This window comes from Notechis scutatus, chromosome 1 (assembly GCF_049901735.1).
Source record: "Notechis scutatus isolate UNSWTSFEM ecotype Mainland chromosome 1, rNotScu1.2, whole genome shotgun sequence".
NCBI classification, from domain to species: Eukaryota; Metazoa; Chordata; class Lepidosauria; order Squamata; family Elapidae; genus Notechis; species Notechis scutatus.
Window position 1 is genome coordinate 220,731,766 of NC_142009.1, and position 15,399 is coordinate 220,747,164.

Genomic DNA, 15,399 nt, shown 5'->3' on the forward strand with positions numbered 1-15,399 from the left:
TAGCAAAGGCTATTGCATTGTAACTTGTCTTTGCCTCATCCATGCTCTAAACTGGATTATTATTGTTATGGTTCATTGCACAATAAGTCAGATGTAGTTGTTATTATCATTTTTCTGTTGCTGCTGTCTTCACTGACAGTTTTTTTTTCTTCATTTATTAGCTTAGCTATGTCACTCCCCATTTCCCAATCTGTGATTTTAACCTCTTTGCCTTTTCTATTTCCTTGTTATGTTTTTCTTTGGTACATCTCACAAATGTATGTTGATATTTGGTTTTTATCATATTTATTACTATGGATTCATATTTGGTATTTTTGGCTTTTATCTATTGCTGTGCACCACCCCGAGTCTCCTTGGTGAGATGGGTGTGTATACATACATATATTTATACACACACACACACACACACACACACACATTAAATTAAATAAAGAAATTTTACATCCTTGTTTGTACTTTTAGAATAATGATAATACTGTATATTATTGGCAGTTGCTGACATTGTGCTACAAAGTCAGTCTGAACCCCTTGGTGAGCCATTGTGAAAATAGGTTGTGGAAATAGGCTGTTTGATCAACAGTAATGATTGGCCACAGTGAAGGAAAAAAAGAGGAACTGGAAAGAGAAGAGATAGAATCTAAATTCATAAGTCCCTATATGGCTTGCAAGACTGATATTCAATAGGAAGTGACAGCTTTCCCCAACTATGTGCCATCCACAGATACTGAAACAAACTACTGTAGAAGGTGCAAGGTTGGAGTGGATTATATACTCCAGAAAGAAACTGATAAAGGAAAGACCAGAGAGATAAAAGACAAATAAATGAAATAAGATAAAGGAGATGATCAGGGGACAAGGAAAAAAAAGGAAGCAATAAGCTGCCATGATCCCCAAAAGTTCCTAGCATGAGTACAAAACAGCTCCTCCAATAGCAGAGACGACATCAGACTTTAAAGGCTGGTTTTCTCCCATCCTTATATTAATTCCCAACAGTAAATCAAACCTTTTCATGTCCATTAATCGAGTTTTATTTTTGTTAATAATCAGCACATCTATTCTCATTATAAAGTAAAACTAATTATAGCATGATAATTGCTCTTTTTATGCTGCTTCTATAATTGTAGAGAAAGTAAAATGAGCAAGAAATTATTTTAATGGGGATTTTTGATAACTTTAGTAAACAAACTGGGTCTTAAGATTAATGTTCAGAATTCTCTCTCAGCCCAACTCACCTCACAGGGTTGCTGTGGGGAAAATAGGAGAAGGAAGGCATATTAGGTATGTTTCCCAACTGGAGTTGTTTATTAAAAAAAAAAATAAGTAAGGCAGAATGAAATATAAAATAAAAATAAATAAAATAGAGCCAAGCTCTTCTTAAGATCTCTTAATAAGGTAAAGACATATTTTATAATCAGAAAATACCTGAATTTAATCTCTGAAGCCTAATACAAAAAAAAAAAAAAGTCAAGGAAGGGATTTCTCTACATAAGATCTTAAAAACTTACAGTCACAATAGATCAGAAGTGTCAAACATGTGGCCTGCAGGCTGGATGCATTATGTGCTGGCCACGCCCATGTCCAGTTTAGCAAAGGGAAAAGTTGTGTTACATCACATGACGATGCCGTGACGACATGAGTTTGACACCACCACCCCCTGCAGTAGATCATATATTTGGATAGAAGGGTGAATGCTTTGCCTTGATATAATACAACCTTTTAATTTGTGAACAGATATCCTAAGTAGGTTGTATCATGCAACTCCAATCCATCTGGGAGGGGGATCCCTCTGAAGACAACAAAAACCATGCTTTTTAATGTTTAAAAGGAATACAATTTGAACTTGCCCCAATATCTGTCTTCTATCACCATTATTATCTATTTTGTTTGAAGGCTTTTTCAATGTATTTCTATAGAATCTGAAACTTAAATGCTTGCATTGAGCAAGCAATGACAACAATAAAAATAATTAGGCTTCCTTTCTATGAATCCCCAAGCAAATAAATTTATCATTTAAGTATTCTTCATCTCACTGCTTTCTACTTTCTTTGTCTCACAGGGTGCCCTGACAATTTTACCGATTCAAAATGTTTAAATCCCATTATGGCTCTTCAAGGTTGCATGAGACTCATCTTTATTGATAACCAGCCCAAGGACCTTACTTTAGTTCAGCAAGGCTCCCTGGGGAATTACAGTGATTTGCGCATTGATATCTGTGGCATCAAAGACAGGTAATTATTCTCCTTTTCCTTTGTCTTGTTATTTTCTTTTAGATAAGTGGTTTATAAGTGCGGTTTTGCTAGAACTAGAAATTTTAATATGCTGTCATTATTAATATTAGGTTTAACAGAGTTGCTACTGCAAAATATCACTTCAAAGCAACAATAAATTGTGTGAAATGCACTCTCTCTCTCTCTCTCTCTCTCTCTCTCTCTCTCTCTCTCTCTCTCTCTCTCTCTGATGGAATATGCAAATTAAACCATGCTGTAGATTTGTGCAAGAATTAAATTATACCCAAAGCATTTTTGACAGCTTTTAAGTTAATAAATAAACAGCAAAGCCATTGTTTGAATGATCTAAATATGCCTTCTTCTCAACTTGTTTTATCTGAATAAATTCTGGGTTGCAAAATGCTGCAGTGAACACTGGATTTTTTAAAACTAGAAGCAGAATAAAGTAATATTGATCTTGCTAGAAATCAAATTATTTTAGAAATCATCCTGAGGACCAGGCTAAAATACATAGGCAAGGATTCAGTCTTAATTCACTGTCTAGCATTGTTGTTAGTAACAAAGAAGAACTGCCTTTGGGTTATAAGGCAAAAAAGTTTTAGACAACTCAGTTATTTACTTTTGGTTTATAAATGGCAAAGAGACTGATATATACCAATTAGTCTAGAATTGCAGCTAGTACTTATTAACTGGTTTGCTTTATTTTTGAAAAATCAATGTGTATATGAAGCTTCTGTTATTCTGTACAATCACCAGGTTTGATTTAAAAATACATTTTAATTTTAAAAAATGAAATGAGAAACTAGCATCCTAGAAAGTGTAAAGTATCAGATTCCACCATGAAGTTTGTTCTTAAGAATTCCTCTGGAACTTACAATACAGACTCTATTTCCATTCTTTGAAATTAAAAAGGCAAATCATTGTGCCCCAGTGCTTTGCTACCTTCCTAGAAAGACAATCTCAAAAGAAAGTATTAGGGATGCTTACTGTAGCTTTTCTTTTCTTTTTTTCTATATGGTTTTATACTAGAACATTTTCTGGTTTTTATTAGCCTGGTCCTCATGCTCCATGGTTCACTTGTCCAGGCTCCATTAGTTTGGAAACAGCCCCCTGCATAAAGGAAATGTCCATAAAAGCAGTTACTGTAACTCTTTTAGTTGTATATATACTAAAGGTCTTTCCAGCAAAAACCTTTTTAGCGCTGTTTGCAGAACTATTTGCAGAACTGTTTCTTTGCATCCAGAGTGGAATGTCCTTACTATGCCTGAAAGTCTTTAAGGTCGATCATTTTCAGTGCATGCTTCAGGCAAACCTGCTATTGAAGCACTTCAATCTATCCTGGTAGACAAGCATGATCAACATTGCTGCTACACTTGGATAAAAAGTTCATCATCAACAAAGATAATCATCTTAATACGAATCTCTTAAAACAAACCTGTCATTTTGGTCTGTCTGTCTGTCTGTCTATCTATCTATCTATCTATCTATCTATCTATCTATCTATCTATCTATCTATCTATCAGATATCTATCAGATATCTATTATCGATCATTGAAAGTGTCAATAGTCTATCATCTCTATCTACCTATCAGCTATTTATTATCTTTCTATCCACCGTCTGTCTATCTATCTATCTATCTATCTATCTATCTATCTATCTATCTATCTATCTATCTATCTATCTCTGAAAGTGTCAATAGTACTTTGATTCAATGATTCCTCCATCAAATCATCTCAGTGAGACCAGCTGTGTAAACTGAACCAGGTTTCTGCTTCAAAACAATAGAATGAAACAGATGCTTCAAAGCCCTTCATACCCTTCCAAAATGCTCAAACATTTTCTGCTGTTGCTAAGTTTGCTGGAGAAGGTAGATAGTATGACTTCTTCACTTTCATATATACAGTACATACAGCTGGAGATAGGAGTGATGTGTTCAGCTCTTTGATACTGCAATAGGCTGCACTGAACTATGTTTTGGGATTGGCATGGATATACTGCAATGGTCGTGTTAAAAATGGTCATAAATCAGTACCATTGTAACTTTGAATGGTCACTAAATGAACTGTTGTAAATTGAGGACTACTTGTATTTTGAGAAAGGGTAGTATTTAGAGGCTGGTATTTACGGTATAAAATCTTATTTTTTTTACAGTTCAAAGGAGATCCTATTACTAACTCTGTAGAAATCTGGGTGGCACCAATTCAGGGCAAATAAATGAAAACATAGAAACAAAATTGTCTTAGTGTATGAGGAGGGAACAATGTCTGAGAGAAGCTTTTTTATTATCTTGTATTTTTATTATCAAAATGTAAAGATTATAGGATTGCACATTAAAAAAATAGATGGTTCGGATTTCAGTACCACGATGAAATATAATCCTTCTTCATCTTTCCAGTAGCATTAAAAACTGAAGCAGCAATGAAAGTGAATCCCAGAAACTGAGGTTTTTTTTTTATAGCCAATATATAGATTTGAGTCATAATGAGATCACTACCTTGTCAATGAAAGCTTTCAGGCACTAAGGTGTAAGAAAGCTGTTTTAACTCTGGTTAAAGGAGCATCTTCCGAAATGAGTCCAAACAGCAACAACAGCAACTCATGGCCATAAAATGCCTTCTTCAGCCATTGCAAGACACTTTACTATCTACGGGTCACCAGGTGGATCAAAACTCTGTGTTTAAAGTTCTACTGTACCACCAGAACTCTCATTCCTTGCGTTTCACTGAGGCAGTTGCCATTAACCGTGTGAACACCCCCCTCACCCCCGTGTGTGTAGAAACAGCTATATGCCAATCTATACCTGCCGTGGGCATACGGCTTGCCATTGGTTGCTTTTCTGTGTGTGTTATAGGCTTAATTAATGCTCTTGCTAGATCTTATATTTGAGGCTAATTTTAACCGTGTCATTGTAATTTAGGTACTGATGAGTCAATACAACCTTGCATCTACCTCTGTTTGTCTTTTGGCTGTAACACATTTGGCTGTGTTTAAATTATTAAAAGGGACTAATTATTTTAAAGCTCAGAAAGGTAGAAGCAGTTGCTTTTACAACTCAGGTCTATTTATATTGGTTATATTAAAACTCAGATCTCTGGAATTTCTCCTTTAAACGGGTCACTATCTTGTCATTAAAAGCTTTCATGGACTGTGGTTTAAAAAAGCTGTTTTAAGCAACAGCTCTGGTTATGTTTGTGATAGGAAGGGTAGAAGCAGTTGTTGTTGTTGTTTTTCCTGAGGTGACTGAGATAGCTTCTTTAGCTTGCAGGCGGTGTTGTGGGGAGCCCTCTGTGCTCTCTCAGTCAGCATCTCACTCAGCATCTATTACTTCTGGTTCTTTTTCTAAGGAGAAAGGGAGAAACAGCAGTAGAGTAGTCACCTCCTACAGAGAAGGCAACCGCTGTTGATTAACTCCCTCTTTCAAGTTCAGATTGGGCTCTGAAGGCTAACTAACAGATGCATGTTGAGATGGGTTCTTTTCTAAAAATTGGGGAGTGAGAGAAATAAAAGGGACCCACTTCTACAAGGGAAAGTGACTGCCGCTGTTTCTTTATTTAACACTTAGATAGGGCTCCACTTACAGGTTTATTTTCCTTCTTTGTGAACCTGCTATGGGTCACTGGATAATTTCTGGAGAATAAAAGAACAAAAAGTACATGCTCAGGTTGCATTAAGGGGAGAAGAACAGCCCCTGTTCTATTCTCCTCCATTACTACATCTCTTTGCGGTCTAATAAATAATAATAATAATAATAATAATAATAATAATAATAATAATAATAATAATAATAATAATAATAATAATAATAATAATAATAATAATAATAACAACAACAACAACAACTTTTGTGTAAAGGCATGTAACTAGTATGGGGAGTTGCTAAAATTGGAATTATTTTCTATGGTTGGAATCCATGATGTATTTGTTTATTAAACTTATATGCTATCCATCTCACCTGGGTGGCTTATAACAACTATATAAACCATTGAAACAATAGAAAATAATACTAAATTTGGTTTAAAATTGACAAAGATGAGAAGAAGGGAGCAAGATGCACATAGGGAGGAGGCAGGGTATTACCTTAGTCCAGTGGTCCTCAATCTTTATGGCTTGATGGCTGGGGGAGGGGACAAGGGAACTGAGCTGCGTGAACAGTGGGCTGGTACACACACACACACAGGCATGGGTTGCTAAACTTGCACAAATTGAGCTGCACGTGCACTGGCCTGCCACTTTGATTTGTCGAGCTGCACACTTGTGCATGCTCATGCACTCTGGCCCACTGCTCATATGGCCCAGTTCAACTAGGCCATGGCCCAGTTAGTGACCTATGGGCTGAGGGTTGGGGACCCCTCTCTAAAATTATTGAAACACTATTGAGGCCTCCGGCCAATTGGCAGAACCAGTCTTGAGGACCTTTTGGAAAGCCAAAAGAGTGGGTGTGGATCTCACCTGGCAGGGCACAATGTTTCAGAGGGTGAGAACTATGAAATAAAAGCTCTTCCCCAGACCCCACCAGCCAGAATTCCTTGACTGATAGGATCTGCAGTATGTCCATTCTGGCAGCATGGGTGATCTCGACCAATTTTTAGAGGGAGAGAGAAGATCACTCAGAGTTTACATTGAAATATGGAAGCTTGTAAGAATGTTCACCCAATTGGATTGCATAACTTTTGAATACCATACATAAAGATTTCAGAGTAATCTACATGTATAGAGAAATGCAGGATTAAGAGTTTAGGTGTGCATTCTGTTAAAACATCATCTATAGGCTGATGTCCATAGAGGAATTAGTTCTTCTCATAAATTCCCTTTTTCCATCCTAATTTCACATTTTTAACTTTCCAATTACTTCTGATTCTATGTGCTACTGCAGCGCAATGGTTAGAATGCAGACTACTTCTGCTGATCACCGGCTGCCAGCAGTTTGGCAGTTTGAGTCTCACTGGCTCAAGGTTGACTCAGCCTTCCATCCTTCCAAGATTGGTAAAATGCGCACCACAGATTGTTGAGGGCAATATACTGACTCTGTGAAACTGCTTAGAGAGGGCTGTAAAGCATTGTGAAGCTGTATATAAGTCTAAGTGCTATTGCTACTTTAGCTTTCTTTACCAAATTACACTAATTTCACCTCATTATACTATTCTGATCTCTATTTGCAATTATTCATCTACTCATTGTTCTGTAACATCCCCATGACACACACTTTATAATGTTAATTGTTTGTTTTTTGAATATGTTACTTATAGATTCTAAAATCTATGGTGTAGCTTAAATTATTCTTGAACCTCCTTGCTGCTGCCTTTCTGTTGTTTGTTCTGAAGTGTAATTTCAGACTTAACATTTTTTTCCTCTCTTAACTATTATTTCACATACTCAGTCTATTGGCTTCTGTGTTGTATTACAGAAAATAGACCAGAGGGAAATTAGATCCTAGTGAAAGCTAAGGAAGGGGAGGAAAAGAAAAAAGAAATCAGAAAAAAATAGAAAAAAGAGGGTTATTCTTGCACATTTCAGCTCTTCTTTCATATGTAATTTGTAGAGTGTAGTTCAGATTACTAATGTATTTTCTTAAAATGAAACTGGCCACAGAAATGAGAGGCTTTCCTCTCTAATTATGCCCCATTGTTTCAATTGCATTTATTTTATATCAAAATTAAATCCCTTTGCTTGGCTTTAAGAAGCAAATATTTAATAATTGTCTGTGCCCTGAAATAATTAATGTGCAGACAGCTAGGGAAAGCTGTCTAAGGATACTTCTTTGTCATCCTTCCTTATTTGTGATTACATTATTAACTGCATCTAGAACTGCAGCATCTATTCTGCATTCAGCCTGCTTTTTTGCACACCACAAATGATGGTAGCCAAACAATGGTGGCTATGTTATGGATCATGGTTAGGACCATGATCATGGGATTTTTATGATGGTCCCACTTCAGCTTCATGGAAGGCCTGAAAGGAGTTTCAACACCAGTGTTTTTCTTGAGCAACCTGTGTGCATGAATTGGCTTCCAGTGAAATGCAAAGAGCTAATCAAAGTCTCATAATATTTGATGGTCAAGATGTGATAGGCATTGCCAGGCCCAATTATTTGAGACATTACTTATTCATTTATTAGATTTATGTGTCATCCTTTTTTACAACATTCAACACGATGTACCAGTATATAAAACTTCCTTCTCCAATTTTTATCTTTACAACAAAATACCTATGCTGTACATGGGTTGAGAGACAGTTATTTGCTCAAAGCCATTTAGTGAACTTCTATGGCTGAACTCAGGGACTTGACTTCTATGGACTTGATTAAGGGAATCTCCTATCATAATCCAGTACCTTAACCATTACAGCATACTATCAAAAATAAAAGTCTAGAATAAAGATATCACTGAAAAATGACCCTGAATGGTTTCTCTTCCCAAGAATTTTGAAGTGGGGAAGAATGTTTGGTGAAAAATCTCTTTCACTTAGTTTAATCAAATGTAAATAGAGTGTCCATTTAATAGAAGAGAATATTTGTAGTTCAGGTTTGAACTGTAGAGAGTTTTTACTCTGTGAGCTTGGTTGTTCTCTTCCAGACATTTCATTACCCAAACCAGTTAACAGTGCTCGAAGGAAGTCGGGTTTCTCTCTGTTTATATACAAGTAGCTTGCCCTGTCAGTGTTGATTGGAGTATTCTTGAGTTCCTTGATTAGGCTGTTCTTTACTGTTTGTCTGAGTTGGTAATCCCTTGATTGGTATATTATTGGCTGCTTGATTGTTGGTCTAGTGTTAATCCTGCTGTTAATCTCTGTTGTCCTGGATGTTGATTGCTGACAAAAATGTGTTTGGGTCTTTTTGTTTCCTTTTTTAGCTTTTTGATTGTTTCTTCGAATGGTATATGTTTATCTCTATGTGCCTGTTGATAGCTGATTTGTCTGTGCCAGGCTTTAAAGGAACTATCTAGCATACTTGGATTTAGCTTGATCTAGAATGCTAGAGAATTCCTGTCATCAAACCTGACATTAGGTGAAGATTACACAATTTAAAATGCAACATCATAGTAACAAAATAAATGCTAACAAACATGATGGCATACAAGATAAAAAAGCCTGTGTTATCTCAATAGATACTCTCCTCAACTGCAGCAGCAATAATGATAGCATTGGGGTGAATAAATATGTTAGGTGCAGAAGAAAAATCCTTAGATAAGTTTTTTGTTTTTTTGTATTTTACAATAGTCCTTTTTTGTTTATTTAACTTGCTATATTGCTGACTATCTTCTGTTATATTGCTATTATTACTTGAAGCAGATTTTGCTCATGCCCTAGATTATTATTTCTCTCTCTCTGATTATTCCTAGGGTGCACTTGATAGGAGAAACAGGCACTGCTAGCTGTCAGATAGCTGAGAACACTTTCTGAGACAATTATCTGGCAAGAGTTTATTATTTTAAATTAGGCAATCAAGGTAAAACAAGCTGGGAGAAAGAATGGTGACAGAAGCCAGTAGTTGTAATAATCTTAGGGACAGGAAAGACATAGATTCTTTGCAGACTTCTTCTCTTTCTTTCTTTTTTCTTTCTCTCTCTCTCCTGCCAGAAGGTTACTAAGGAAGGAATATGTTGTGTGACACATTCAGAGCACCTAGGGAGCTTTCCATGATTAACTGGTAACTAATTTAAGAATCGAGGACTCTTAAACGACAGCTATATTTGTCTCTTTAAACTGCCCTTGGGCATAGCCCATGCTTCTGTGCCTCAGAGGTGATGATGCAGCAGCTAATTCCTATTTGAAAGCAGGATGTATATATTCAAAATCTAAGGTGGAAGTAATTTCAGTCAGAGGCAATTACATTGAGGCCCTCAGCCATAAAATACTACTGTTGAAAATGGCAGTGAGATATTCTGTTCTCTTTTTGTGTAATTTTTGCTGGGGGATGAAAATCCAAACATTTTAACAAAAAGTTTTATGAAAAAGTGATTAGGGTTGTTCTCATTTATTGATGGAAAATAAATTGTTTTCTGTATGTTTTCTTTTTCAAAGAAGTATGAGATTGATTATGAGATGAACAGTATATAAATTTAATAAATAAATATAGATTCAGCCATCCATGAGAGACCTGGCTATTTAGAATTTCTAATTCTGTGAAAGACTACATTCCACAAGAGAATATCACTGTACATACAAGTAGTCCTTGACTTACAACCACAATTGAGCCCAAAATTTCCATCACTAACCAAGGCAGTTAAGTGATTTTTGTCCCATTTTATTTGCCACAGTTGTTAAGTGAATCACTGCAGCTGTTAAGTTAGTAACACACTTGTTTAGTGAATCTGGCTTTCCCATTGACTTGACTTGTCAGAAGGTCACAAAAGACCCTTCCTGGGACATTGTAACCATCATAAATATGAGTCAGTTGTCAAGCATCTGAATTTTGATCCCATGACCATGGGGATACTGCAATTATCATAAGTGTGAAAACCCATCATAAATCACTTTTTTTCAGGGCTGCTATATTTATTTATTTAATTTATTTGATTTGCCAATTGTTTACAAGATAATAAGTATAAGTGTATACATAGTTGTGAATACATGAAATGGGTACATATAAGAAAAATAAAAGAAGAATAAGAGAAACAATAGGACAGGGACGGTAGGCACGTTGGTGTGCTTATGCACGCCCCTACAGACCTCTTAGGAAAGGGTGAGGTCAATAGTAGACAGTCTAAGGTTAAAGTTTTTGGGGTTTGGGGAAGAAACTACAGAGTTGGGTAGAGTATTCCAGACATTGACCACTCTATTGCTGAAGTCGTATTTCCTGCAATCAAGTTTGGTGCGGTTAACTTTGAGTTTGTATCTATTGTGTGCTCTTGTGTAGTTATGGTTGAAGCTGAAGTATTCATTGACTGGTAGGACATTGCAATGTATGATTTTATATACCATGCATAAATCAGACCGAAGACGGCGTAATTCAAAGTTTTCTAGTTCTAGAATTTCAAGTCTGGTGGCATAAGGTATTCTACAACGAGTAGAGGAGTGGAGAACTCTTCTTGTGAAATATTTCTGGACTTTCTCAATTGTGCTAATATCAGATACATAATGTGGGTTCCAGACTGATGAGCTGTATTCAAGTATTGGTCTAGCAAATGTTTTGTATGCTCTAGTTAGTAGTGTAAAAAGCTATGTAAGATTAGGTTAACAACTCTTAATGCCTTTTTGGCTATGTAGTTACAGTGGGCTCTAGCACTTAGATCATTAGAGATGAGTACTCCAAAGTCCTTCATAGGATTTGGATCATCAACAAGGTCTTGGCTATTCAGCCTGTATTTTATTTTCTGATTTATTTATTTTTGCCAATATGTAAGACAGAGCATTTGTTTGTTGAGATTTGAAGTTGCCATTTGTTTGACCATTCTGATACATAGTCGAGGTCTTTTTGAAGGGTAGCAGTATTGTCAGTGGTGTTGAATAGCTTTACATCATCAGCGAAGAGGACGCAGTTGCTCTTAATATGATCACAGAGGTCATTTATGTAGAGTATGAAGAGAGTTGGTCCTAGAACACTGCCTTGAGGAAACCACTATTGACAGGTACAGAATTTGATAGGACACTCCCAATTTTGACCATTTGTTGTCTGTTTGCCAGGAATGCTTCTATCCAGTTATGCAGTTGTCCAGAGATACCATAGGATTTTATTTTTAGGAGTAGTTTGTCGTGTACCACTGAATCAAAGGCTTTACAGAAGTCTATGTAGATTGCGTCTATTGCTTTGCCCTGATCGAGTTGTGTCGTCCATATGTTTTTGCAGTGTAAGAGTTGCAGATTACAGGATAGTTTTTTCTGAAACCAAATTGTTTATTGGAGAGTAGGTTGTTTGTCTCTAAGTGGAGGATGATGGATTGGTTAATAAGTGATTCCATGACTTTACAGGTGACGCAGCATAAGGAGATTGGTCTGTAATTTTCAACTAGGCTGGGGTCTCCCTTTTTGAAGATGGGGATGACTGTGGCTTGTGACCATAGGTTAGGCAAGGAGCTGGTCCTGAAAGATTTTTCAAAGATTATGCTTAGAGGTTCGGCTATGGCAGTGGATAGCTATTTTAAGAGGTAGGCACATATTCCATCCGGTCCAATATAATTCTGAATGGTCACTAAATGAACTGTTGTAATTTGAGGACTATCTGTAATGAAAACTCTTCTTCAGGCCCTCTACCATAGAAGGTTTTCAAGATAAAGAAAGCAAACCCATTCCCTTCCCCATCTCTGTCTTTGTTTTCATGCATTCTTTTTTACTCAAGGCTGTCAAACTCAATTTCATTGAGGGCTGCATCAGGGTTGTGTTTGAATTCAGGGGACTGAGGTGGATGTGGCCAACTCAGCATCACTCATGTTGGAGGCACCTGTGCTGGTCCAAGCACTCTGCCAGCAAAAACAGGCTCCTGAGCTCCAGTTTTGGCTGTGATGGCCTCCTGCAATCCACTGCCAAAGAAAATGGATCTCAGGGGAGCCACCCACAGCCCTTCCGAGCTCCATTTTCACTAGCAGAGGCACTGTGGGCCAGTCCTTCACTGTTTCCAGGGCAGCCCCACGGGTCAAATCTAAGCACCCCATGGGCCAGATCCAGCCCCCAGGCCTTAAGGTTGACACCCCTGATTTTACTAAAGCCTGATTAGGCAATTCTTGTTATGGATCACATTCTTTCCATTTTTACTTGGAGCCCAGCATCTTATATTTTTGGAGCAAGCTAAGAAGGTAGCTCTTGGAGCACAATATTGATGGCATAGGCCAAACTCATTATGAGTCATGACTGAAATTCAGTAGAGCTTGGATTTGTCTTCTAATGTGCACAAGAGTATGAACATTCAATTATAAGGTAATTAGTTGAATAATTGTGAGGTTATTGTTGATAATTAATTTACAATATGAAGTATATTACAATCCTAATGACAATTAAATTATAACAATCAGAAGAATTCTAAAACAGGGAGCTGCATTCAAGTCAAAGGTAGGTCTGTCGTAGAAAACTCCAAAGCCCATACAGTTTGGCTTTGTGCTTTGTTTTTAACAAAAAACAAAGTAAACACAAATGTTAAAAAAAACACATTGAAGGACTCCATTATAATTTTTTTTCTAACAAATTAAACAACAGTTAAGCAATTAGGGAGAAGCAATATAGTGTAGATAAGGTAAAGGAGTAGGGCTCAAAACATCTGGGATCAATTCTCTTCTCTTCCCCTACTGGAGCTCACCAGTATTGTCCCTCAATACAGTTACTATCCTCAGCCTACTGGATATTTGTAATGAAAAATTGGAAGGAGAAAGATCCACTCCGGCGTATGCATTTTTCAATTCTTTAGGAAAAGACAAAACATACAGTAATTGCAACAATAAAACAATAATACTTTAGTGTAGTCGTGAGGACACATATTCTATTAGCATTATTATAAGGTTATATAGACCTAGGAGACTTGTCAACCACGAGCAATTAGCTTTTCTTCATGACTTTAATAAATAGTACATAATATGGAAAATGTATATTTATCTGTTGATTGCAATGAAGAAAGCACATGTTTTAAAGGTTTGATTAAACATATTACAAAGACTGTAGTTGGCATGTCTTCAAGTCTTCATCTGGCCATGAAACTGCTCATTTTTTTCAAGCCTCACTTATGCTTACTATAATAAAACCCATTCAATATTATGTCATTTTAATAGACTTGGCAAAAAGGAAAAACAGGGTTGAAAATGGGTGTGAGACGGACGTTCCATATTGGCCTAACGTAAACACATTCTGTTTACATTAAAATTTCTGTTTATGTTGAAAGATGTAGTAGTAATATATGGTAACTAGAACTAGAGTGATCAGAAGAAAATGAGACAAGTTAAATAGGCTAGAGAGAAAAAGCTTGGATTTGGTTTAATTGTATGGGTGGGCTATTGGAGAAAGGAAGTATGCTGGATCCGGATTGCCAGGCTGGAAAAAAAGTTCTCTTCAAAAAAAAATGTAAAGTTTCCCTCAAATAAAGCTGAACATCTGATACGTGACATATCTGGCACATTTCTTGGAAACAACATGTAAGTAACTTTGTTTTGCCATTGCTTTCTTCTATGATAAGTTTCCCAGTTTTGTATTCAGCACTGGGATTGTCTAGTAAACTCTTATCCAAATCCCATCAAGACCCAATTCAACTTAGTTCAGCCATGATTGGCTAAGCATTTCATTTATATGCATCTTTTGTGCAATGTTTAGCCTAGAGATTTAATGATGCCAGTGGACCTCATTTAATGCTGCTATCCATGCTGTAGATAGATTTTGACAGATCTCTTAAAACAACTTCCAACCAGTCCTTGGGGATGGCTATATATATATATAGCCATCCCCAAGGATTATATATAACTAACTTTGTCCAAAAATATTGTGCCCATTGCAATTATTCTCTTAATTTCACATAAAGTTTGTTCACTTGACACCTCGCATCATAAACAAGCTAAACACATCAATCAACTAGCAAGCTGGTCAAATCCATCCTCTTTGTTCATAAAGGAATAAAAGTGTTGGACCTAAGCTAGATATAGACCAAATCAACTTTTGAACAGCTGAATGAAAAACTGCTGGTGACTTTCTACCACTGCACCATAGAGAGCATTTTAACATACTGCACCTCTGTATGGTTTGCCAACTGCACAGTGGCAGATAGAAAAGCACTCCAGAGGGTTAATGTCATTGCCCAGAAGGTCATTAGTTGCCTGCCCTCTCCCCTCTTTGAAAGAGCTTTATAGCTCCCACTGCCTTAAGAAAGTTCAAAACATTCTCAAAGATCCATCTCATCCTGGGAACCCCCCCCCTTTTTTTTTTGAACTATTGCCATCTGGCAGACGGTATAGAATAATAAAAACAAGGACAAGTAGGCTGAAAAACAGCTTCTATCCCAGGTCAGTAGCTCTTTTGAATTCTACTGTATAGTGCAGTGTTGGTGTGCTGTCAGGGATTTTCGGTTCAATGTGTGAAGGGTGAAGGATGTGTGTTTGTATTTATTTTCATGGTCATGATCATGATGTGCACTGAAGATGGTCTTTGATTTCGTTGTACAAGGTGCAATGACAATAAAAGTAAACCAAACTAAACACACACACACACACACACACACACACACACTTCCAATTTAATAGGTTATCTTGTATTATATCAGGTATA

The 15,399-nt window shown here is 36.7% G+C and overlaps 1 protein-coding gene across 2 annotated transcripts in view; it reads left to right on the forward strand.

Moving 5' to 3' along the window:
* CNTNAP5 (contactin associated protein family member 5) overlaps positions 1–15,399 on the forward strand; it is a 432,771-nt gene that overhangs the window by 249,342 nt on the left and 168,030 nt on the right. For both annotated transcript variants that reach the window (XM_087950302.1, XM_087950301.1), the window contains exon 10: positions 2,057–2,228. In XM_087950302.1, the coding sequence (XP_087806428.1) occupies positions 2,057–2,228 (172 nt within the window). The remainder of the gene's footprint in view (positions 1–2,056; positions 2,229–15,399) is intronic.